General features: G+C 38.1%; 2 protein-coding genes across 4 annotated transcripts in view; one reads left to right on the top strand and one right to left on the bottom strand.

Moving 5' to 3' along the window:
* TRPC1 (transient receptor potential cation channel subfamily C member 1) overlaps nt 1–18,981 on the top strand; it is a 49,605-nt gene extending 30,624 nt beyond the window's left edge. For 2 of the 3 annotated variants that reach the window (XM_025208471.1, XM_025208470.1), the window contains 5 exons: nt 3,422–3,565; nt 8,169–8,344; nt 11,162–11,363; nt 12,122–12,316; nt 13,161–18,950. In XM_025208471.1, coding sequence (XP_025064256.1) covers nt 3,422–3,565; nt 8,169–8,344; nt 11,162–11,363; nt 12,122–12,316; nt 13,161–13,388 — 945 coding nt within the window. In that variant the 3' untranslated portion in view covers nt 13,389–18,950. Of the gene's footprint in view, nt 1–3,421; nt 3,566–8,168; nt 8,345–11,161; nt 11,364–12,121; nt 12,317–13,160 lie in introns of all 3 variants that reach the window. The other variant, XM_025208469.1, reaches the window with a different exon arrangement.
* A 117-nt stretch (nt 18,982–19,098) lies between these two features.
* The window catches only part of PCOLCE2 (procollagen C-endopeptidase enhancer 2), a 45,392-nt gene continuing 37,320 nt past the window's right edge, over nt 19,099–27,170 (bottom strand). Inside the window, exons 7-9 of the mRNA XM_006027283.1 lie at nt 25,969–26,052; nt 21,536–21,703; nt 19,099–19,595 (exon numbers count right to left, since the gene is read on the bottom strand). Of these exons, the coding sequence (XP_006027345.1) occupies nt 19,465–19,595; nt 21,536–21,703; nt 25,969–26,052 (383 nt within the window). The 3' untranslated portion in view covers nt 19,099–19,464. The remainder of the gene's footprint in view (nt 19,596–21,535; nt 21,704–25,968; nt 26,053–27,170) is intronic.

Here is a 27,170-nt window from a genome sequence, read left to right as displayed (position 1 = left end):
CCACAAAGAAACTTGCTTTACCCAGTTGCTCCTGCTGAGGCTGCCCTAGCAGCTACTTGAGACCATGCACCACTGTCCAATTCCTGGGCTTTTGTCTCTCCTGAGCTAGAATGAGTCCGCAGGGCATCCCTGCAGCTTTGTTGGGCTCATTCCAGGACTGGACTTTGTAGACATTAGGACTGTGCGAAGCTTCAGTCGCTGATTTGATTCGACCCAATTTGGTGGCCGAATCTCCAAATCTGAATCGAATCAGGAGACCTTTTAATCTCTCCAAATCAAATGGAAACCCTCCAAATCAATTCAGAGAGATTCAGAAAGATTCGATGATTTGGACATAGACACAGCTTAAAAATTTTTTTCTACGTACCTCAAGGTACCAGGCGGCTCGTGAATACTGAGATGATGGAGTGTTCCATGGGAGCACTGGGGGGGGGGGTTGATCCTAGTGTGTTCAGCAATGGACCCGGAAGTGGACCAGAATCACTTCTGGTCCACTTCCGGGAAGTGCATGGGGGGTCCCCCCGTTTGCTCCCCAGTTCAGCGCCTGGTACCTCCTGGGTCTGGGTGGACACCTGGGGTCCCCCCATGGCTGATCGCCAAGCCGGATGGGATGTAGGGGGGGCCCCCCCCCGCACGTTTCCCGGCAGACCCGCAAGTGGCCAGAAGTACTTCCGGTCCAGTTCCTGGTTCGCTGCCAAGCATGCAGGGGCCCCACCCCCGCGCTCCTGTGGGATGTTCCATCTGCCCCAGCATTGCAGCATTCACCAGCCAAGTCTGGGACCTCAAGGTATGTAGAAAAAACATTTAAAGTTGCTTCTATGGCTGAATCGCTGATTCTCCGAATTGGTGTCGAATCTTCAGGTTCAAATTCAGCCAAATCGATTCGGGACAGTGATCCGAATCAACAAGTCATATCACTGTCACCGATTCGGGCCGAATCCAAATCGAATACAGCCCATTTTGCGCATCCCTAGTAAACATCCATGTAGCCTAAGGCAGTTCCACAAACTTAGCTCTCTTTGCATTACTGATGTTTAACAGCATATCAGTACTTTTCCAGTCCAGTTCAGATCTCAGAGTAGTTGAAGGGTGATTATGATTTAGACTGTTTAAAATTGGCTGTAGAATTAGTAAGCAACTCAGTCTAGAAACTGGCAGAGTGATAGTAAGACCAACATAATGTGAATCATATCGCCCCATCATATATTCCAGACTTTATATCTCTTTTGCAGCTTGGGAAAGCTGACCTCACAGTATGGATAAGGGAAGCAACAAGATTAGTGCCAAGAGGGGGAATGGTTCTCTGCATCAGACAGCTGACATCACAGACTTCACATGCACCAGTTGTTTTGAAAGAGGGCATTAGTTTTAGCCTCCCTTTTCATCTCCCTCAGGAAACCCTCCTCTTCCTACTGGATTTATCGTACTAATGAAGTACTCAACAGTTCTTGTATCCGCCCAGCAAGTTGGATAAAATCTTCAACTAATCTTAGCCTCCTGCTGTTTGATTATTATTGCAAATGAGAAGAAAACCACAGTTCTACAGATTTGTCATGGTCTGTTTAGACTTTGGAACATAAGATCCTATGTTTAGCTCTTACATTTATTTTTGTTTCTCCATAATAATTCTTTTTAATCTTACTGGAGGAGAAAAAGCTGTAAAGGTATAAAGCCTTGGTTTATAATGCTCACTACCTTTATCCTCTTCTGAGGCCTTCTTTATTCGTACATTAAGACCATAGTCCGAAAGCTGCAAAAAGTAGTAAAATTTCATTCAGTCAGAATGCCAGGTTTGTTGTTTTTTTTAATAAGTACAACTGTCACTTTCTTGTTCTCTAAATAATGATGTATTTCTGTAACCCTAACATGTATTTCAGCATATGATAACTGGGCAACTTTTCAACCTTGTTGAATTATGTGACTTGTCTAATAATCACTCCTTCTTAGGTTGAGGATGGTCTGGAAGTAGAATGAGAATTTTTTGTATTCAAATAAAATCATCTTGAAGCATGGCAAAAAATAAATGAGAAATGAAGGTGGAAATAAAGGTCTTCCACTTCAACATTTTCCCACACTGTTCCCATTGGAAAGAATAACTAAAAACTTAGTTATGGGGTTTAAGGAGGTATTCTACCCTAAAAATTCCTAGCAACCTATCGTTGGAAATTTTGCTGTGCATTAAGAGGAGTAGTTATTATCTATGGGCCAGAAGCTTAATTTAGTACTAATTAAAGTGGAATTTGATACCCCTTATTCAGCTTGGATAATAATATTTTTTTTCCTTCATTTCAGAGTTGGTGATTGCAATTTTGGTTCTTTTTTATTTCCCAAAGCTGGTGAGCATAAGGGATACTAGGCTCAATAGTGCTGGCACCAGAAATTGCTTTGGGCTCATGCAGTGTTTGGCAGTTGCATCCCTATCTTCCAAATCTGATTCGCTCATAAAACTGTTTCCTGCCCTCGGTATCTTTAGGATACATTTTAAGTATTACCTAGCAAGAATTTAGGACTGAAGGTAAGCCCATGTACAATTAACTGTGCTGACATTCATAAAAGCAGCTTTTCAGATGGATCAGATTGGCCATTAAATAGGCTTGCATCTCCCCTGGTAAAATTCCTTCTTAAGGCATAAAAGCTTATTAAAGCGCTCTCTGCATCTTGGACAGAAAGAAACAGAGCGTAAAGAAATCTGTGGGGCAGCTGTTTGATCACTAGTTTATTCCTTCATTTCATACTATAGGGCGATCTTGGGCTTGGTTGCTAGCAATTAGGGAACTTCAGATTAGCCATACCACAGCATCTTTAAATAAGAGATACTAAAAATACTTGTACAGCACTCCTTTCCTCCCTTTGGTTTGTGACTTTGCAGTTGTAACCTCTGAGATCTGATTAATGCTAGGTGTTTGAAATGCATGTAGTCTCAAGGTATCAATCATCCGGCGGACCCCCCTGATTCCTATATCACTCTTCCTTTGCAAGTGAGTTCATACCTGCAAGTCTGTCACTACTGCTTAATTTGCTTTGTTAGGTGTTTTGCAGTAGTTTCAGTTTTATTTTTGTTGGTATTACAGTTGTGTCTATAGTGGGGCCCATTGTGCAATATCTAACATATAATGAAAAACAGCCTGTTTCAAAGAGCCTTTACAGTGGATAGAGTAGGAGGGGATATGGAGCTTTAGGGAGATGAAGTGGTAGAGGCTGGAATAGAACTTAGGTCACCTGACTCCAAGTCCAGTGCTGTTTTCAAACCATTGTCAATGTTTTTTCCATTTAAAATCTTTTTACCTACATTGAACATATTGTCTAAAGACAAAATCCTTGCTTACTGCAGACTCAGACCTATGAGTCATACTGGTGATAAAACCTGTTTTTACCTTGGCTATAATGTAAGTCACTTCACCTTTTTTTCTTTTTTAACTAGTTCCATGGATTTGGTGAGAGGATAAAGTGGGACGCATTCCATCCTACACTTGTGGCAGAAGGTCTCTTTGCTTTTGCTAACGTTCTCAGTTACCTTCGACTCTTCTTCATGTATACCACCAGCTCTATCCTAGGGCCACTGCAGGTAAACAGTCTCACAGCCTGTGAGAACCTGATCTTAGTTTTTGGATTACAAAAGTTTTATTCAGTAGGTTAAAAGAGAGGGGATTGGATATGTAATTGATGTCATCTTAATAGTTGGTTGAATTTACTGCTATTAAAACATAAAATATACTGATTTAAAAGAAAAGGTAGAGTGGAGGATACAGGATCAGTTGATTTGCGTGTAACTGACTGACTTTATTTTTTCCCAAATATCAATATATCTATAGATATAGATATTATTGTATAGATATATCTATAGATCACTTGGCTATTTATTTGTCTTTAGATAAATGTTGACAGTGGCTGTTGAACATATTATATTGCAGTTGTGTTCCATAATTGAGTTGGACTCCATTGTGTAAGGCACTGTAGAGATATATAGTAGATGACAGTCTTGATCTCAAGGAGCTTACTCCATAAAAAAGGCCGAGCTGGTGGAGGAGTCATGTCACACTGAAGAATAAACTGTAAACTTTACGTTTGTAACCTTACAAGTCCTCCTGAAGCTGTAAGTGTAATAAGATTATGCACACTGGTTCTGCAAAAAGCCATTGTTTTGAATATTTTGTATTGAATTAGCAGGTCATAAAAACAGCCAGTAATCCCTTTATATCTTCCTCAGGTTTTGCAGAAAGAAAAATCCTTTCTATTTTGTATCTCTCTGTTTGGACTGTCCAGTCTTCACAAAGCTTCTTAGCAGTTGCCATATATCTCAGGCACGATACTATATTTATTTCTCCTTAATTGAAAGATTGGCACCTAAATACTAGCTTTCAGTAGAATCTCATTACAACTGCTTTCTTACATGTGCAGTCTTTTACAGTCCTGAGGAAGAAATCCAGCTTCATGAGGGTGTCTAGATTCCATTCAACCCTAGAGCCTCCAGAAGCTGCAGCAAAAGATGCTGTCACTGTTTGCCAAGCTGCCAGATTTCCAAAAGGACTCTGTGGGCTGGATCTGCAGCTCAGAGCTGTGTCATCATCCAGCCTGCAGGGCTGGGAATTTTGACAATGGGAAGAGTGGCAGCTGCTGTTCTCGGAGCTGCAGCAATTAACACTGTCATCAACCAATTCCAGCTTGCAGGTCAGATGAGCATGGGGCTATGTTATCTGCCATTGGATTGGCTCCTTGCCACTCAGCCAGGCATGGGACTGGATGAGTTGGACACTGCTGCTTTACATAAAGGAGCCCCACTTTGTTTGTAAATATTAAAAACTACTGACGTATAAACCAAGGTGATCAGGAGGTGAGCCCTCTCTGTATGGGGAGATGTCTTTTTGGGGCTTGAAGTTGGAAGTGTTCCTCTGCCAACATTAGATGTAGGGTATCACGGCCCTCTACATGGCTTGGCATCTCCAGGAAATGTGAATGCACAGATTATCTGGAAGTAAGAGTGGATGGTATCAAATAAATCTTTCCCCTCTCTGACTTGTAGTCTTCATGGAAATATTGGCAGTGTGCCAAAATAATAACTGAACACAAAATGTTCCAAACTACCAGGTTCAGCTTCTGCTAAAGCAACAGTAGCTAACACTGCATTGGAAATACTGGGAGCTGCCAGTGCAACTGTAATGTGGGGCAGGAAGAAGAGCTGGACTGGGTCTGTCCAAACACATGGCCTTGATCTCTTCTTTACTCCTCCCATTCCCTTAGGGCACCCCATGGAGCTGGAGCTCCCTCAATTTCTAAAACAGGAGGCAAGGCCAAACAAAGCTAAGCTTCACAGGCACCTTTCCTGGCCTTTACTCAACCTAGCACATAGTCCCAGCAGTTTATTTTCCCTTCTAAGAGCAACACTTAAGGTAGGCACTTACCTGACTCTTGGGACGTGGTAGAAAGAGAAGTAGTTCCTGACATTAATGCTGCCCTAACTCTTGTCTTTGTGATAATAGCATCCTTATGCAACTAGCATAACCTTCAAGTGTTAGCAGTCATGTTACAGTGGTTACAGTTCCAGAGTCAGACCCCACTGCTAATTTATTTCCTTTTAAAATCTGTATTAAAAGAATTACATAAAGTTTGCAAAGTCAGGCTTTCAAAAATAGGAAATACCTCATTTTGGTCCTGTCTTGCAGTATGCTTTACAGTTTTCAAGTTTGTGTTGTTGTTGTGCGCAAAGCTGTGTTCAGTATGCAAGATGGATGAAAAGGGGCAAAATTAAGCAGTCAGTCAGACTTTGTAACCTAAACAACATCTTTTTAACAGAAGGCTTTTTCATCAAAGAAATAATAATCTTTGGATTATGCTAGGAAAAGAAACAACCTAATAAGAATTTAATGCTCAGCCAATCTTTTTTTTTCTCAAGTAAATTTTTTTTTTTTTTTTTAAATTCAAAGTAAAAAAGTTCATGGATTTTTGTAGCCAATTTAAAATATTTTAGTTGGAAATGCCTGTTTCTGTTGTTTTCCAAAACAGTCTTCTTCGGCTATGGATCTGTACCTCCTACTTTACTACCTACTTTATTTACTTAACACTTTTTCTTATGCATTTTTTAAATGGAAAAGCACTTGCATACTTTGAAGTGACTTCTTAAAATATTGGTGTTGCTGTAAACATTAATTTGCAATACAAATATCTTGAACATTTTAAAGTGATTCACTGTTAAACATATGTACTTATTTATGTACTGTATCTTTTGCATGTATTTTTATTAGGAAACTATGCAGTGAAAATTCTAAGTAAATAAAAACAGTCAACAGTCCCCTCATTCAGTGGCACACTGGAGCTTATGTTACTACTGTTGACCAATAGAGTTTGAGCAACAACTCTTACAGTATTTTCTGAAAGTAGGTCACAGAGTTCAAATGGTGGTAATTAAACATGGCGTGGCATCCCAACAGTGAAAATGAAGAGCAGTTACTGTGTTCCCTTGGCTGTTGCAGAGATATTTTTAAGTCCTGAATCACTTTACTTGTTGATTTATAAATCACTTTTTCAAAAGAGAAAGTTGTTGACTTAAGTTTATTAATACAAGAGAGCAAAAATAGTTTTTTAGTTTTGCTGACATTTTCAGCTTTCATGTTCATCATCATTTGAAAAGTGTTGTATAACTTGATTTAGAAAGTAACAGGTATCCGATCTGGGCACTAATTACATAGTACATGATGTTCAAAGAATGTTGCTTTGTTTGCTTTTTGTTTTATTTTTTTCTTATACCCGTATCTGGGTTTAGGGGTTTTATTCTGTAGGATTTTGCTTTGTGTGTGTTGAAAGATGGAAATTGACATTAAGGAAACATGATAGATCCTAAACCTGACGGTTTTATTAAGGATTATGGTTATGCTACTATTTTTCTTATTATAAATCCATTTTAAAATAAAACTTTCTCCCTAAGGTTAAAAGCCTCTTGTTCTGCAAATATTAGGCAAAGTAAGTTTGTAGCTCTTAAAGGTAGTGGGAGATTCATGCTATGTTTTTGTTCATATGTCACAAAAAATATTACATAGTCCTGAATCAAGGTAAAGTCTTGTTAGGTATCAGCCTCATCATTCTTGCAGAAATTGACATACTTCTCAAATAGAGAGAAATTAATATGGCTTCTCCAGCAAACAGATCCATATTTAATAAACCATCTTGCAACCTTCACTTATAAGGCTGAAGTGATCAGAGCTAAACATCCTTTACTGCTGATATGACCGATTAAACTTTATCACTATATTATTTACTATGAAGGACCTATGCATAACATTTTATAGGTTTATGATCTGATTTATCACCGTATTTGTATTTGAGTACGTTAATTTTTAGGAGTAGGAAGAATGCTTTTATAATGTTTGTCTCTATTTTATTGTTATATTTGTATTTCTGTTATTTTTGCTTAAATTTATATTATGGTTTCATGTCTGTTATGTTTTTTGGGAGCATGGCTTTTATTCAGAATCCTTAATAAATTGAAATTGAATTGTCTATACTGGAAATTTGCACCTATTTAAAAGAAATAGGGTGTTTTTGGTTGTTTTTGTTTTAAATCAACTGTTGTAGTTTTCTGTTCTGCGTATATTTAGATCTAAAGGTAAGTCTGTACTACACAGTGCACTATCTACATTTTTTCTTTAGTGAAGTAGTCATATATTCCACAAATGGGTGCAGGTTTAGTACTTTGTCAGTAATAAAATTACGATACTATAAGTTTTAGTAACTTCATTGTTCCTATTAAATGCTCCACTGATTTCCTATATTGGCATTATTGTTCAGATGCGTCTCAGGCTAATGTTTCTTGCTTATTTACACTTACAGTCAAATTGTCATGAACCTTAAAGCATGAACACGAGGGATGTATGTAAATTAGTGATTATAGGTTTTCTTGAAGACATGAACTTGCTATTAGTTAAGCCTATTCTTTCCTTATCTTGTTTTAGAATACCTGAAATAGTTTTCCAAAATCAACTTGCAGGATGCAAGGAAATTCAGTGGTTTTATAGTCCTTATGGTATCTTGAATTCTAACAGAATAGGTATTGACTAATATCAATTATAGAATTTTACTTGCTCAAAATACATGTTTACCATAGTGAGAACTGAGTGAGGGAACCCAGACAAAAGTGATTTAGTATTTTATTGTTAATGGAAATAAATGTTTTACAGATTTCAATGGGTCAGATGCTACAAGATTTTGGAAAATTCTTAGGGATGTTCCTTCTTGTCTTGTTCTCATTCACAATTGGATTGACCCAACTGTATGATAAAGGATTTGCTGTCAGCAACGACAAGGACTGTACCGGGATCTTCTGTGAGCAGCAAAGCAATGACACATTTCATTCGTAAGTTTTACACTGTTAAATAAACATCAATACAAATAATTGCTGTCTTTGCACTCTGAAATGTATTTATCTTAGGATGCAAACCGACATTGCTTTGTGCTGCCATAAAACAATTTATTGCAGCTAGGAATGTAAAAGGTTACATAGTAATTATATTTTTATCGTTTTAACGTATACCATTTGCTGTTTACCTCCTGGCTTGGTGCTGCCTACTGTCAGAGTGGCTTTGGCGGGGCCTGCCTGGGAGGTGGCGTGGATCCAGTTGCAGCAGGGAGGTAAATAGCAGTTATCTGAGGGAATAGAGCTGGGCAAAATTGCATGGCAGAGCTGTCTGGGCTTAAATAGAAGCAAGTGCAGTGGCAGAGCTGCCATCGGGTGCTGCAGTGGAGGGCTGTAAAGAGCCAGGCACTCCCACCCCCATAGCACCCACAGGAGTTCCCACCTGCTGAGACAGCTGTGTCATGCTGCGCCCAGGTGGTTCCTCTAGCCCTTGGGTGCCCAGAGCCCCAGGCAGCACCTTCTTTCCACCTGCCTGCCTCTCCCCTGGGCTCCAGCAGCTGCCACTTAGCAAGGACCTGTGGTGGCTCTCCCATCCTAGGGGTGTGTGGCAGATGGATGTGCCATGCAAGATCACATCTGAGGCATCCACCTGTGGACTAAGTGCCATCTGCTAGGAGCGGTGATACTGAGGCAAGCCCTTAACTGAGCGGGAGGAGCATGGCACCAGTCCGGTTGCTGGCTGCATCCAGAAGCCTCCTGCTCTGCTGAGGGCTTGCCGCAGTGCCTTGGCTCCTAGCAGAAGGTGCTCTGTCCACAGGTGGATGCATTGGGCATGATCCTGCACGGCATGTCGTTCCACATGCTTCCATGCTGGAAGAGCCGCTGTGGCTCCTTGCCAAGTGGCAGCTGCTGGAGCCTAGGGAAAGGCAGGCGGGAGGGAGACACCACCTGGGGCTCCAGGCACCCACAGGCTGTAGGCTGTGCATCAGGTTAGTCAACATCAGTGTGAAAATGCAAATAATGGGTCAATACTAATACACTGTCAACTGCTAGAGCCAGTAGAGATTTACCAGTTAACATAGCAGTGATGAGAGAATTTCACACAAAACCGTGCAGTTTACCTTACTGACCTGACAGTGCATCTCAGACACTTCAAGGTGAACTACATCAACTCTAAAATATTCATTTTTATTGAACAGTACCTTTTTAAGCTCAAAACTTCAGTGGTTAATGATTTTAAAGTTCATTGTGCTTCTTCAAAGCACCATGGTATGAAAATTAAACTAGTATGGTTTGAAGGTATACTATAAAATTTATCAACTCAATGATCTGCAGATGATGAAAATTTATCAAGTTGAATTACTTGGTGACTCTCTTTTGAGTAAACTATAATGACTTCAAATATGGTGTTTCCTGTTACATTGGGCACAGCTGAGTTGATTTCAGTAGTATATTAAAAAAAAAATTACCAGCCTTAAAACTATATTAGGTACATTAACAATCCTTAAGTCCATCAAAGTTAGACAGCTCAATTCATGTTTCATAGCACTCCTAATTGTAGCCCTAGAGTAGAGGATTCAGTTGTCTGAAAAGCGTTCCTTTCTTTGTTGTTAGTAATCTTGTTCTTGCTTGTTCTTATAGGATTATGAGATTATAATAGATTATACCTTTAAGGTTGCCCAATTTAAAGGTATTGAGGGCCTTTCTTGACTCCATTGTCATTCCATGACAGTTTTGTGTATATATGTTAGGTAGTTTTGTTTTATTTTTAAACCAAAGGTATTTTGTATCTGAGATACCAGGAGTATCTTTTATTGATTTATATGTGGTGATTTTAAATAAAACATGCTCTAGAATATCAGTGATGGCCAATTGTGATACCCTTACTGAACCTCATGCCTGTCCACAGGTAGCCCTGTTCTCTTCACTGTAATTGCTTAAGGTTTAAAGAACTGTTCAGCATTAACAGCATATCATTCTGGATACCAGTTCCTACCATATTTACTCACGTAGCACATGCATCCTTTTCACTAAAAGCAGCTCTCTCAAACTGGGGAGCATTTCTTAAGTGGGGAATCTGATTTTTTTTTTTTTTTTTTTTTTTTTTCCTTCGCTAGAATAGAAACTGGGTGGAATATTGTTAATAGACACTGTGACAGGTTACCACTTCTCCCTGGGGCTGTAAACAGCAATGGTGGAATCCAGTGTTTAATCTCTCTCAGCCACTGGTGAGGCAGTAGCTATTGGTTGAAGAGTCACTGAGCTGATTAAGGACGAGTGAGCTGTTTCCTGCAGTCTGTAGTAGCTTGATGAGGCTTATTGTTTGTGATGTAGAACGTTATTATTTACAGGAATTTCACATAAAGAACTATTTGCAGTAAATAGGTAACAGTCTTGGTAGTGTCCCTGCAAGGGTCTGGGGCCTGGTCTTGTTGCTGCTTTGCCACACCAGACTGCCTGACCCAGGCTCTCTGCTGCTTGACGTAGACTGTTTTCTGGAATGGTATAATTCCTAGAGATGCTGTTTCTAGAAAGACTTACCTTACCACACAGTCAGCCATACAGCCATAACTCAAGGAAAAATCTTTCTTTTTATACTTTCTGCTTTCCAAAAACAAAATGCATGTTTTATTTGGGGGCATGTAATATTCAAGAAAATATGGTAGTAATGGAGTAGGATTGGCATCTCAAATGGAATAATGTAACTCACATGCTAATTGCTTTTACATATGTGCTATAGTATAAAATATATACTAATACTAAAATGTATACTAATTTTTTGTGTGCATCCTAATCAAAGGCTGTTTTATTTTTTAGGTTTATTGGCACCTGCTTCGCTCTGTTCTGGTACATATTCTCTCTAGCACATGTAGCAATCTTTGTCACTAGATTTAGCTATGGTGAAGAGTTGCAATCTTTTGTGGGGGCTGTAATTGTTGGGACCTACAACGTAGTGGTTGTGATTGTCCTTACCAAGCTTCTAGTGGCAATGCTTCATAAAAGTTTTCAGCTTATAGCAGTAAGTGACATTGAGTTGTTGTTGTTTTGTATGTCAGCAATGTTCTTGGGCTTGTCTGTTATGAGGCTGTTAGCTGCTAACATAGCTATAGTGATATGGTGGCAGAGCCCCCTAATGAAGGTGTTGTATATACCAGCAGAATGGAGGTTTTGGCCAGCTTTGCTGCAGTCCCTCCCCTATAGAAACTCTGCTGGAGAAAGTACTTCTTAGCATACAGAGTCTGCTGCCATAGCTATGTTGGCAGTGGTGCGTAAAAAGGCACACTAGCTGCAGTAACTATACTGGCAAAATTTTGTAATATTGTTTGTTATGTGACGAGTATAATTGAGCTTGGACGTATATAATATGTATTTATGAGATTTGTGGCCTGTCAGGCAGATATTGGACAAAATGATTCTTAGTTATAAATTAACATTTTCTGAGATCCAGGCCTTGGGGGAATCAAAGATTTGAAAAATGTAGTCAGCCAGTCGGTCTAGAACCAATTTTTGTCAGTATATTGCAGCTTTTGTATAGATACCTCCTTTAAAGTCCATTTAATGTGTGAATTATACAACAGAGTAGTTGACTTTTATTTTTATACTATAGCACATATTGGTGCTATAAATAATACCATTCATTCTATGATGGTGTTTAAGATAGTGGAAAATCTTAGCCTCTTAGTGTTAAAATATAAATTCTCCAAACATTCTATATACATTTTGTGCAGCATTTCCTTTTGTGTTACCTGATCTCTATCAACATTTCTTATATTGTAGAATCATGAAGATAAAGAGTGGAAATTCGCTCGTGCCAAACTTTGGCTTAGTTACTTTGATGACAAATGCACACTGCCTCCACCTTTCAATGTCATTCCTTCGCCCAAGACCATCTGCTATCTCTTTAACAGCCTCAGTAAATGGATCTGCTCTCATACGTCAAGTGGCAAAGTAAAACGTCAGAATAGTCTGAAGGTAAAACATGATCTAGAATGTTTGGTGAACTTTTCACAACCAGAAAAATGCTCTTTAAAATGAACCTAGGAATATGGATAGTAGCTTATTTTCTGGACAGTGTCATATGGTGGATGCTGCCAGAGTAAATCACAATAATACTGTGTCACTAGTCTTAGACAGACCCCAAATATTAATGTTGGTTCATTACAGGAACAGAATGGTTTTATTTGAGTTTTTAATTAAAACTGGCCTAATTTTCTAGTCTTTCAAAAATAACAACTAGCCCTGGCACATGATAGAAAAAACTGTAGAACTTTTAGCAAGTATGTAATAATAATATAGAATATGCTACAGCTAAAATATGCTTAGGAGTCACTAATTTTAAACATGTCACATGACCTGTCAAAATAAATTACCAAAAAAGGGAATACTGTCTCTTTTTTTGGTTTTAGTTTAAATAAACATATTTAATGTACCCTGTAATTATATCTACTGATTTCTACATCTCCTTCTTGCAACCAAAAATAGTTGCAAGTAAACCCAACTGAAAGTCTGTGCAGAATGTACACTTAAGTAAAGAAATATTAAAAATGGTTGAAATACACTATACACCCCTGTGATTGACTCAAAGCCAGATTGCTTAAGTTAGAAACCAAAATGTCTTTGACTCTCCTGGTTCAGTTGGGTGCCTTAACTTTCTGCATGTGCTGTATCTCCTATGCATGTGAGTTAGGAATTAATGTCTGCAACTTGACAGTTTATTTTTGTGCTTTTGACCTTCTGGGCAATTGGACAGAGACTTTGGGCTTCAAAAAAGTCCTTTTTGTTTAGTTAACCTGTAAATGTTTGGGTTTTTTTAAAGGAATGGAGAAATTTGAAGCAAAAGAGGGATGAGAATTACCAAAAGGTGATGTGTTGTTTAGTCCATCGTTACTTGACCTCCATGAGGCAGAAGATGCAAAGCACAGATCAAGCAACTGTGGAAAATTTGAATGAACTACGGCAAGATTTATCAAAATTTCGAAATGAAATGAGGGACCTACTTGGTTTTAGGACCTCGAAATATGCTATGTTTTATCCAAGAAACTAGAGCCTGCATTTTCACAGGGAAGTGTTTAACACTAAGCACCTACAACTGAAAATGTTGGCTTAATTCTGACACTAAACCAAATAGAAAAAATATTGTTGTGCACACAACATTTGAAAATGTTTGCATAAGCTATAGCTAAGAGTTGGAAATTAATGCAAAAGTCAAGTCATTTTGTTGAAATTCTTTGTGAATGGTGTGTGAAGCATAGTATGTAAAATATGTATATAGTTTGGGTTTTTTTAAAGAAATATGTGGATTGTGACCTGTCACAATAGCTAGTAGGCTTAAGATCTTCCTGGCTGGCATGCATATTGCATTTGCGTGTGTGTGTGTGTGTGTGCTCATTTTGCTTGTTTTTTAAGATGTGGGAGAAGATGGTATTTTAAAATACTTCAGAAAGCACCAAGTTTATTTTTAATAGAAATGTCAAAGTAGTAAAGTTGGTAATTATGATTTTCTAATTGATTGCGATATAAACTTGAAGACTGCATGAATCTGGAAAAGACTACTACTACCAGATTTTATACATGACATTGACAGAATGCTAATAGCCATGAAACAGAAAATCAAAATAAATATAAGATTTTGAAGACTTTCCTATAAATTGCAGGTTGGTAGAGAATGTTAAAATTTTGGATTTAAAAACCAAGTTCCACAGATCAATTTTAAAAGACTCCAATCCTCTGCAAAACGTGTCAAACAAATCTTTTTCTTAAATGATTTTTCATTTTGTAATGAGTTTGTTAATCTGGGGTAGTACTTGGTATTCAAACATGCCACTTTTCATCTGCATTACGAGCAGTTCTCTAGGTTGGGAAAATCTAATTTTTAACAAGAATGAGTAGCACATTATGCCTTTGTTGTTGGAAGATGTGCTTCCAGAAGGCTGTTTTAATGGTGGTTTTTTTAAACATCCTATATTAAATGTGTTTTGTCATACTGCTTTATTCCTGAAATAACTGTTGGCAAGTTTGACATGTTTCATGTCAGGAATATTATTAGACCTTGTAATTATTTGTGACATTGATTTTGCATACAATGGAAAGCAAGGGCTTTGTGGGTTTTCTGTGCTGGGGGGATACAGTTTATCTTTTACACTAATGTATAATTCGGGTTGACAAACTGTAATTGAGAAAATGTGATGCTCTTGTATTTTTAATTACAAAAACCATTATATTTATGATAGCTAAAGGAGTTAAAGGATTGATTGGCAGAAATATTGTGAAAGCAATGTTTTAAAAATTTGGATATCTGATAAGTGTATATTTTAGTGCCAGAAGGCGCAGGCTGCTACAATGATCTTTTACCACAACCAATCCTGTGGTTGACAGAGATAAGGTTTATGTCAGGGATCCCTTCAAAGGGAATTCTTACAGAATTGTTTCTTGCAAAGGTGATATATTTTCTGTACTATTGAATTATGCATATTCCAAGAGGGATTTAAATATTAGGCTTCTTGAAGTCATACTGCCATGGTAGTCTGAATTGTCTAATGAGTTTTTTATTATTTTTTTATTTGAATAAGGGTGTAGCCTCCTTTGTTCTATGTAAAGAGTCTAATCCAATTCTTGAATTTGGAAGCGAATCTCATATTTGGACTATGTACTGACATAAAACTTTGTGCTGTATATGTTGTCATGCACTCCAGAAGAGGAAACGGACAAATAAAAAGCAATTTGAAAAATGTAGTTTTAAATATTAATAGCGAAGTTTGAACGAACTTCTCTAATTCAGTGCATACCACAACAAAATATGTAGGATTACAGAAGCTGGTTGGGAGCTATGTATACCTATCTGTTAATATAGCACCATTGCCCTTATTTCCCTTCATCTTCAAACTGATAATTACCTCACCTCCTTTATCTGCCTAGCAAAACATGGAACTCTCCTCATCTAATATCAAGGCATCTTTTACATTTTCATTTATATAAAGTGAATTCTATAAAATAAGGTTTTGCTCTTTGTTTTACTTGAGGATGCAAGTTTGTGTTCACAGTAGCTGAGACATGATCATTCTGAGTGGCTCAGCTCCTCATGCTTTTCTCTTTGGGCACAAGTCAAAATATAGAAGTAAGTGACTGTTCATGTCATATATCATTTTTTGTCACAGCCACCGGCCTTGCTCAAGCAAGAGATACTTTCACCTAGTGTTGACTATATCTGTGTTAGTGAAGTTATCCAAGGCTCCAAGATCACTTTCATGTGTCCTACTTTCAAGCTATAGCCTTAGTGGGACTTCCAGTGAAGGTACCAACATGATCATGATACTTGGGGCTAGACCCAATAGAAAGGTAGCTGGTATAATCCCTTGCTGCTGGAATGCAATCTAGTGTATGGGGAGAGTTAAGTACTTCAGAATAGGATCCAAAGAAACCTACATGCTCTGTATGCTTGAGCAGAGTTACCTACAGCTAGCCCATGGGAAATGTGGAGGACAGGGGTGTCTTATAGCCTGCCTGTCGCCAAAGCTTGGGCACTTCCATGCAGCTGTATCTATAACTTGGAATCTTTTCCCTTCCCTCTTTGAATGAAATAGAGGAGGGCTTACTCTCATAAAATTTGGCCAAAGGAAGAAGTGGAGATTAGCAATGTATTGGTTTGAGCATTCTTCCAGGAAGTGGGGAAACTCAGTTTAGTTTCCTCCTCAGTCTGAAGGATTAAAGTAAACAACTCTCATCTCCCAGGACAGTGTCTTAACCAGCAGGCTGGGAGCTTGTCTGGATGGAGACAACTTGCATCCCTCCCACTAGAAATAGTGCAGCAAATAATTTGGGATATTCAATATTCATTTAAATAGCAGAAAATGGTCCCCTAGGAGCAGGGAAAAGAACCTAGATTGACTCCTCCCACCCAGATGAACACTTAACCTCTTGATCATACACTTTCATGCACACTTTTTCTCCCATGAATCTTGAATTCTTGGTGTACAATGGCACTATGTTAACTGGAGACATAGCAAGTGTCTGCTCTATACCAACCTATAGAGCAGGCAGTGGTTAGGGAATTCTGGCAGATAGGTCACATAGGTTTGAACCCTATCATGCTGGGAGACTTAATGGGTAAGTTTTCTAACCACTTGGCTATTATATAGAAATAGGTAGTATTGCCACTAGCCCTTTCAGCCACCTTAAAAAAAAAAACAACAAAAAAACCCCTGATCAGAACTGCATTTTGGGAAGGGTCCTGTCCTGGGGGTCATATTAGGTATGCTGTGATTGTGCCTACCTGATTGACATTTGACAGTGGGTTTTATGGACCATGGTTGAGCTTAGGCAGGAGACAGGCACTGTTCACACTGTAGCAGTTGGCAGTACATGCAGAAGTAGAATTCCAGTTGTTCAGGGAGATTAAAAATCAAACCAAGAGTTACTTGGATACTATAGTTTAATTGCCTCCATGGTTATGGACATATCATTGTATTGGACATAAGCTCTCCAGTTCTGTTTTAGCCATCTAATTCCTTTATTAACTTTAGTCTCCGATTTCCAATTCTTAGATTTCATCCAAAGCACAACCATTCAGTTTTTGCTAGGCACAAGTATCTGTACTAAAATGTGTGGGGAACCATGACTTGGATCTGCCTTCATGAGAGTTATTTATGTGATACTTTTCAAGTTGAATATATGGTGTATTAACAAGACGGTTAACTAATGGATAACTCATTAGACTTAAGATGGGTTATTTATTTCCTTCTGCCAATAAAAAAAAAAAAAAAAAGGTAAGCATTTTCTCTACTAAAATTTAGTGACCGATTAGTCTTATGACTCATGAACATCTAAGGGACTTCTTTTCTTGTCACCTCATAGGACCTGCCACGGCTCCAATTGCATAAGTGTTCCCCAAAAAATTCAAAAATCAACATCAAGAAGAATAAAAGGCATTTGATTAGAATTTATTTAGATGCAGGATTCATAATTTTTTCATTCAAATTACTGTACTACCAAGACACGGCAGCAGTAAACATTTCTTCTGTTGAGACTGTTTGGGGTGTATTGATTTTTTTGAGATTTCTTTGATCTTTCCCTCCTCCCTCCCTCCCCCCCAAGTGCTGTATTTTTGTCATAGGAAGTTCTTTTTTTCTTGATCACATTAATTTCTGTTTTACTCCTTATGCAGGAATATTTCCTTTTGCTAGTATTTTTAAGTATTCATGCACGACTGTAACAGAAGCAGGGGGAAGCTATAGCCAAAGCTGTATCAGAGTGTTGTCTGTCTTCATCTTTCTAAATAAAAATGTTGGGTTTTGATTTACCTTTTATTTCTGGCAAAAGCAGCTTCAAAAATGTCTCTAAGGTATCTGTCTTTTGTCCTTGACAAGACCAAGTAGGACCAATATAGTGTTTCTCTCTATTTGCATAGAAACCTGTATTTGAAAACAAGGTTTAATATGGAGAATTAAAATCTGATTTAGAAATGGATACCACTAAGATTTTTTCCAAATAATAATAAAAAAAGGTTAACTGGGTTGTGGTGAATAGGGCAAAAGACAAGCAGTCAGCAGACCCATGTTTCCACTGCTGGGTCTATCACCTTTAAGCTCAGCAAGTGACTTTATGCTTCTGTACCTCCACTTTGCCTTCCTCCTTTATTCTTTGTCTAGTTCAGGGGTCAGAAGCCTACATGTCAGCTCCAGCCTGTGGAGCCCTTTGAACGGTGGTTTCCAGTACCAGTTAATGCTTCCAAGCACTACAGTAATGCAATTAGTAACAGAATCAATTTAGAAACACTATTTTCAACTTGGTGCCGTTTTAATAACACTTGCATCTTACTTGGTTATACTTCTATTTTGATTATCTTAGAGGTCTCTTCATAGCATGCCAAAGTATAAGAGGCCCTCTGAACAATATTAACAATAGAAAAGTCTCTTCTCAAGCACTCAAGTCTAAGATGCTTCCATGGGCAATTTCCTATTGGCAGAGTTGAGCCTTTGCATAACTATTTTTGATTGTATAAGCATAGCTTGATGTTTACCTTCCCCAGAGTTCTTCAGCTTCTCTATTATCAGTCTGTAAGAGCTGCATTCCTCCCTGAGCTCATCATTGCTGCTCTGCAACTTTGGAATAAGGTTTTGACCAGATATAATGAATAAAACTAATGTAGGGCAGTAACTTCTGTTTTATTGCAAGCCCCTCCATCCTACTTCAGGCCTTTTCCTTTATGTATAGTGGGTGGGTATGATACTGCTGTCCAATTAAAATGAATTGCTTGTGCTTTGTAGCACTTAAAGCTACATGAATCGGCAGACAGATATGCTACCACTTACATGCTGCTGTCTGGCTGAGCAGCACTCTATTGTGCTCCTTTCATGGTAGCGATCAAAATTCAAACTTCGCAGGTGTAGTTCACTGCCACTGTATTACTCGCTACCCCTTTCCCATATAGGGAAAGCTAACTGCCTCTCAGAATGTAGTCATCAGGAGATAAAAGCATTGTATTGTAGTACACTTCAATTCTTCAAAGCATTAATCCAATTTTAACTGACATTAGTAGAAAGATTCATTGACTTCAATGGATACAGGCCTTTAATGAGCCCTCTAAAGGAAAATGTGATCCCTCTCTTATTAGGCAAGTCCCACAGCATCAAAAGCACATAAGTGATCAAAGAAGGATTTCTGTCTGTTCTAAGCATGCCCCACTTTACACAGTGATGTTCAAAAACTGTTTGGTATCTGATTAAATTTTAAAATTTTATTAAGCACAGATGATGATGCAAGAACCCATATAATAAAACAACTTTAAAGAAAAAGCTAAGTGAAAACTGCTATAAATATTGCACTTAAAATTCTTATTTTACACTGCCATGTAACACATTTCTAAAAAAAATTTGGAGATGTATATAAAATAACTGCTTTAAAGTATTTGGAATTTGGTACATTTCAGATCAGCTGGCCAGGCTGCAACTGTTCTCCTCTTAAGTTCTTCTTTAAGCAACATCAACCAGTGCCAGTGGCATGCTGAATGGAAGAAAGAGTGGACCAAGAATCTTATTGGTAATGATCAGTTCTATCTTTTTGATTTCTACTGTATACAAATTGTTCCCACAAATATGACAGAGCACAAGTGCAGAGTTTACTTTTTAACACCGCTTATTTTTCAGGGTATTCAGAATCTTTTGGTTCTTAGTCTTGAAAGCCATAACAAAGCTGTTAGGCAGGACTTTGCCTCTGCCATCTTCTTCCACCTGGCCCATGATGATGTAGTTTAAACCTAGAGAAAAGAATGTGACATAGCAAGTCAGTTGTTTTATAGGTGCTGTTTGTGAAGGTCAACAAAGCATATGGTACACAACTAGGTCTATGGTATGCACTCCCACCTCTGCTTGTATCCTGTATTTGAGGTCTACTTATGTTGTTTGGTTTGACTTGCTCCTAGAAACAAATGTATCTTACCCAGATGACATTGTTCTTATATTTGCAAATACTATGATAATGTCTTCGGTTTAAAAGAGGCAGGGCAGTATGAAAAGTGCCAAGAACAAGCTAGAAAAATCAATGTAAGAATTGGATGATAAGATCACAGAAGCCATGTCACAAGTGTACTAGGGCTGCGAAAAAGAACTTGATGAGAGGTATGCTAGTAAGTAACTGGGTGGGGAGGTCATGGAAAGGAAATCAAGTAAAATACTAACAAGGCTACTGGGGGGATGATCTTGGCATATGATTAGTCCATGGCTGTAGAGCTATGACATGGATTTAAATATTTTATGGCCCCAGAAGGTTTGGGGCTTGCAAGGCACCAGGCAGATGGGTGGAACTGCAGGAAGTGAGCAAGTGAGGGAGCTTTCTAGGAATTAAATAATAAATTAATGTATATTAAGTAATTCAAGAGGATTTGGAAAGAAACAGAAGAGTGTGATCTGGAGCCAGCAGTCTACCTAAGGGAAACAGTTTGCCACATCAAGGAAATCAGGCATCCAGATTCCAGGTATCACAAGGTAAAAGCAAAAACTAGTTTCTGACAACACTCTTTTTTTCTCTGACAATAGCTACTTTGGATCCACATGTTTAAATGCCGGTAGTATCCTGTCAGGGATGTAGTTGGTAGCTGTGTTGGTCTGAGATAAAAATAAATACAAAAATCTAGAACTCTTGGTTCCAAAATGATACCTTCTATTAGACCAACTGAGAAATTGCAAAAAATATCCTTTTCTGCAAGCTTTCAGGCTCAAAGACCCTTCATCAGACTGAGAAAAGTATGGATGGTAAAAAGTCCCCATAGGTAGGAAATAAACTTCATTTTTGCACACAGGAAGCTGGAGATGGAAAGTTGTCCCTCTGGGTCCATGAGAAGAGCATCCTCCATGTTTTGCTTAATTGCTAGGTAAATTATTCTGATGGTTCCCTGCTGTTGTTCCAATGTTGGTGTCATTGTTGCTTTTTACTGTTGCTTACTCAGGAGGTAGGGCTAGTTTACCCTGTTTTAATTGCTTGCTACTATGAAACAATCTTAGCATTTCTTATAACATCTCACTGGTCATCGGATGTTGCCTTGAGTGGCATGCGGTATCTACAGTATTGTCTGGTATAGCTAGAATGGTGTTACCTGCTAGTAAAATAAAATAAAATTAACAGTCTACCTATAAGGTAATGGAGGTGGAGAAATACTATGTAAAATTTGTGCAGATTAGCTATGGAGGAGAAAAAGTCACATTTTGAATGAAGCTATTGTCTGTCACTTGCTATTATATTAATAGCCCTTGTGGGTTTACTTTGTTTGTATTTCCACCCCTCTAAATAACTGCATATGAAAACAGGCTCTCAGATGTGTAAATCCCAAATCAAATCCAGCTGAATCTCATTTGCCAAACCAAACCCATTTCCAGGTCTTTAGACTTCACAAACTGAACAACTCCATGAATTAAATGTAAGAATAGTTTTGCCTTCCCCACAGATGCATTAAATTTAACAAGTTTCCCTCTGACATGAAATAAAGCATCGGATCTAAAATCAAGTAGCTATTTACCTATAAAGATGCAGAGTCATTTAGGCCAAATGACTGCAAACCAATGTGTTCGATGACTAGCTTTCACTTTTTTCTTTAAGTGGGTTATCCTGATATATTACACGATGCCTAAATTTAATTTTGTTAGCACAACAGTTCAACAAATCAGTACCCCTTAGAGATAAGTAGGGGTTTTTTTGCCTTACCTCTCCTGATAGAAGGACACTGTTTACAAACAACAGTGATCTTGACACTCAGGTTCTTGCCAGCCTGTTGGATTGCTAAACTTCCTTCTTTATATACATTAATGATTGATATTACTGCATGTAAGCTGCCACCCCGTGTGACTGCTGTGATTACAGTTCCAGTTATTACTAAATGCAAAAGGATATTTATTAGTAGTAGTAAAGTTACAGCTTTCACTAAAATAACACAAAAAAAGAACAATAAAATACAATTAATAGAATGTACAGTGTTTGCTAAAAGTACGCAATAAAATTGCACATTGTATCTTAAAATTAAAATAGAACAGGGTATTTGATTATACAAAAAATAGATAAAATGAACCAATGTACAATAATAATTTAAAACAGAAGAATTCTATTTGATTTTGACTCTTATTCTTTGTACAAGTAACACAAATACACCATATAGGACAAGCTGTAACTTGCTAGAGAAAAACCAAATTGCTTTTTCTTCATTAGCCCAGTATTTAAAATTTGCCACTGTTGGAGTGATCCATTTTCTCTTCTCTCTTCAAAAAACGAACAAGACCACAAAGTGCTTTAAGTCATATTTTGTTCTTCTCACAAGAATTATTCTGTCTGAAAACGTATCATCTTTGTCAGAAATAGACAAATGTGGAGTTTAAAGGGAGAGACACTATCAAGGTTTACGTATTACAAATTAATCTATTGTTAGCCTATGTATAATTTTCTTATCCAGGCAAAAGGAGGGCTACAGCATTGTAGAAATCCCAGCATGTCAAATGAGGAACTTGCTACTGGTAAACTTTATGATAATAGGCCTGTTCCCAGAAAGCACTAGCAACTGGGAAGTCCAATTCTTGGTTTTGTTACTTAATCCCTTCCCCCCCATTATATCCCCATAATAAACCCATATATATCCATATGTTTTTATGTTTAATCATTACTTTAAAATCAGAAGGAAAAATAAATTAGGATGCTTAGTTGTTATTATTTATTATTTTCTTGCCCTGGGGTCCTGCATTACCAATACTTCAAGTGTCTTAAGTTCTGGGAGTGACGTGCAGATGAGTTTTGGAAAAGGGAGGGGTACTATTAACATTAACACACATGCCGAATATAATAAAGGCGTGACCTGTTTTTTCTAGTGGTGCTGAATACCCGCAGATGCCTTTGACATCAGTGGGACTAGTGGGTAAAAAGTATATCTGAACAAACAGACAAGCAAACCCATTTATTTTCAAATACATGTTTTGGTATACTTATGTTGCTTCCTACCTGCTTAAATTGTGAGGGTGATAGACTGCACAAAACACATATATTTTCCTTAGAAGGTGAACAGAAAAGCAAAAACAGTACTTTTATACATTAGGGCCATCTATAGTTCTATTACGTTATTCTAGGTGATTTTTTTCTCCTATTAGCAATATCAGGTTTTGGCATCCATGTTTTTACTAGAGTGCTTTTTAGAGGGCTAAAAAAAAAATAGGTGGGTTAATGACATCATATTAGGCTAGAAAGGAAACTACAGTTTCCTGTACTCTCACGTGAGGGGAAAAATGGAACTTTGAGTTTCCAGAATCAGCCTCTTTATTATAGTGGCCTCAGTTAATCATAGTCTGCTTACAGACATAAAAAAACCCCAAAACAAAATGGCACTTTATTTTAAACTTGGAGTGCACCAAACCCAGCTCGTGCCCAGAACAGGCATTGTGTTAGGTGGACCCAGCTCGCCCAGTGTCTGTACAAATTGGGGCTTCGGTGGGGCTTTTATGGCACTTTTATCTAGTAGCTGATTGAATATTTAGATAAAGGTGCCAAAAAGCTCCACTGAAATGTGTGATCTATATAGATGCTGCAGAGCCAGGTTGTACTAATGCACTGCCTATTTCAGTAAAGCAGTTTTTTCAGGGTTTTTTTCCATGTCTGTCAGCAGCCATAGACTGCAGTTTAAGTTTAAACCATGTAATATCAATATCATCACACAATATCAATGGCTGACAGACGTTAACTAAAACAAACAAAACAAAACTGCACTTTACTGGAAGAAGCCATGCATTGCTTTGACCTGGTTCTGCAGCATCTGTAAAGACTGTGCGCTTCACAGGGGCTTCTTGGCACTTTTAGCTAAAGCTGATTCAGTCAGCAATTAGAAAAAAGCCCCACTAAAGTGCCTAATCTATATAGATGTTGGGAAAGCTGGGTGCAACTAATGCGATGCCTCTTCTGGGCATAGCACAAAAGCACACTGAGTTTAAAATAAAGCACCATTCCCCCTCACTCCCCCATGTCTGCAAGCAGCCAGTATGTCTTCCAAAGACACCTGGAGCAAGGGAAAAAGTAACCTAATGTTCCTAATATAAAAAAGCAAGCAGAAATGAACTCCTTAGCCTGTCTCTATACATCAGAAAGAAGCAAATCAATAGCGCACATAATTATTTTTGGTTAAATACAGACAGTCAAAAAACCTGATGCTGAATCAATTCAATATCCTCAGGTTAGTCTAAGCTTTGTAGATTGAACCAATAAGCAAGCGAACAACATTCACATTTGATTCTGGAAATACAGCCACATACCTGCAGTGGCCCAGGCCAGAACCTGGGGAGCACTAGAACACACCTCCCTGCTCAGTTGGAGCAGATAGCTTAGGCCAAGGCTAGCCCACCTACCCTGCAAGGGGTCTTTTGCCAGGGGGGGTGCAAAGAATTCTGGGATGCTGAGGGGACTATGCGGTAACTTGAATCTGGAGGGGATCTGGGACAGAAGTTCAATAAACCAATTTAATTTAAATCAGTTAAGTCTGATACTACATCAATCCAGATTTATCTTAAACCGGTTTCAGCCATTTTGAAAGCAGTTTATGTGCAATGAACATCTATTGTGTTACAGATTTGAACTGGTTTCCAATTGCTTATACCAGTTTATGTGTAATTTCTGTCCCTAGCCTTGCAGTTCACACTGCAGCAAGGATTGATTCTGTACTAAGTTTAGATAATTCAATAAATAATTAATATTCATTTTGATTATTTTAAACACCTGTATAATCAATATTTTGCATAAATATTTACATAAATTGATGTAATGTATTCCTTTAATTGAGTTGATATAATGTATTCCTTTAATTAAACTGCCATCAAGTATATTTCTTCTGGTCATGTTTAATACAAACATGGGGAAATGTACATATCACAATAAAAGTGATGATAAAGGAAGCTTTCTTTCAAAGACCAGTAGCCAAATTTTGTGGTTACAAAATGCAGGTCAGAGAAGAAAACTTTTGCATTAATTAACACACAAGACAGTGGAAAAGCATGGTGCATAATTTTACTTTCATCCTGGAGAAGAAATGACACTTCAGTTAATCATCAGAAACCAGGTGTACTCTGAGATCTGTTCGTTTATTTCATGGGGGTAAAGGAAATGTGCACTGAATTTGCGTTACTACTCAATTGCCACCAAAGCTTGTGCTACATATCCAGGATAAACATTAAGGTGTTCTCAGCACAACTCAGTAAGTGGGAGTAGCGGGAGAGGACAAAAGATAACTCTAGGCTTCCTCTGATCTTAAACCAGCCTGCAGTAGGTGTAAATTAGAGCAACCTGAAATCTTTTCTAATTTCACCAGTTGCCACAGCCTAAGGCTGGCAGCCAGGAAGGGAGGTGAATCAAAAAGTAGTACAGTGACTCCATGATAACTAGAATCTGCCTGTGATGGGAAATTTTGTGGCCCAGATCTGTTGTGTTTGAGGGCTATTGCACTCTAGCAAAATGGCACAAAGCTGCCTAGATTACTGAAAGAGTGGGGCCCTTGTGGAGGGCTTTCTTTTGCAGAAAAGATGGTAATTACATTGCAGTTGTAATCAGGTTTAACAGCAATGATAGAGAAGCACTTGAGATCACTGGCAAAAGTCATCAAATGTTAGTAATGACCAAATATAGTAAAGCGTTAATTATCATCTGTGATTTACAGTTGAAGGAGGAAAATAGTGCTCAGACTTTCACGTCTTTTCTATGTCCAATTTCTAAATTCTTCAAAAAATATTTTGGATGTCTTCAGACTGAATTATGGAATTGAGTAATGTAGTATGTACAACATAAAAATATACAGGCTGTTCCAGCAAAACAGCATGCCAGCATAGTACCTGAATTAAGACTTTCATGTAGCAACAGTTCACTTTCTGTTTAGTCATTTATGTTTAGACTGAGAGAGTATGTTTGTTTCTGACACACATTCACTCTCTACTTCAGAACATCTCCAGGAATGCGTTAAGTAATACACAGCTCCTAATGTAAGATGCCTGCAGATAGGATGATGTGAAAGCATTTCCTTTGTATGAATGGCAATTTACAACTAAATTCTCTGTAATTTCTCTAAGTCTAAATACACAGTCACAAGTCACTAATGATAAAGAAATAAACGTGATTGTTCTTACCAAAGTTACTTGAACAGTAATTGCTCTCAAGACTCATGCTCCTTCTACATTTTTGCTGGCAGGGAGCAACAGTTGGTTTCAAAGCTTTTTCGCAGAAAAAAATGGTAAAAAAAAAAGGAAGAGAGTAAAATTGGTATTTGGTATTTTGAAATATATTCTAATAACAGAATAAAATTTTATCCCCTGATATTTACAATCTGTAACTACACTTAGCTTTTCAAGGAATTACTTGACTGAGGCCATATACAGACATTCCATTTGCTGCACTCCCAGGAGAAACCATGACACAGTAGATGTTTAGGATTTTTTTCCCCAGAGCAAAAATGGCTGGTCCAGGAGAAAACTAACCTGGGAACAACCAGGAGAGTCCTTCCTCTTAAAGCAAATACTGTTCATATTCTCATCTGAGAGAAGCCACAGCACAGTTCTCCAACAACTGAAGGTGCTTTGCTGCCTCTACTTCCCCAGGGAGATGGTCACTCACTGGGCTCTACTGCTCCAACTGAGCAGGGAACATAACATGCCCTCTTCACAATCCCCAAGTTATGAAGCAGGGACACACAGGCTGACTTTAAGCAGTCCAGGTCAGTCAATCAGGGCTGCCCGGTTCAGTGCCGCCATCTATCTCTGTAGACTGAGAGCCAGCAAAGCATACTGAGATTTGTATACAGGGGCGCTCTGGCTGCATAGTGTCATCACTACAAGCCCTCCCTTCTTCAGATGCTCAGCAGTCAAATGTCTCTTCAGGCATTCAGGCATGTCCAGGTAAGTTTTTCTGCCAGGAAAACAAACCTGGGGGAATTCTCCCAGATCATTTGAATATGGCTAAGCACCTAAGACAAGCTTTCAAATGCAATACATTCAGACCTGAAGAAGGATGCATTGCATTCAAAAGCTTGTCTAAGTCTATCCCAACTGTGTACTTGGTCCAATAAAACATATCACTGGCAAAAATCCTTGCGTACTGATACTGCAGAAATGTTCTAACTCATACTAGTGACTAGGATCATGCATTACAGAATATATTTTCTCAACTATAATTCTTTGAGGAAAAACTGCACTGTTCATTGCTAGGGTTCTCTTTGCTATCATGTCAAAATTATCTTGCTTTTAGAATTAATTGTGATCTTAGTTTTTAAAACATTTACTTTCACCCAAAGACAACTTCATATTTTTTCAATGTCACACTGCTTCAGTTTCCT

Source organism: Alligator sinensis, unplaced genomic scaffold, assembly GCF_000455745.1.
Source record: "Alligator sinensis unplaced genomic scaffold, ASM45574v1 scaffold846_1, whole genome shotgun sequence".
Lineage (NCBI taxonomy): Eukaryota > Metazoa > Chordata > Crocodylia > Alligatoridae > Alligator > Alligator sinensis.
This window is presented reverse-complemented; position numbering and strand designations above follow the sequence as displayed.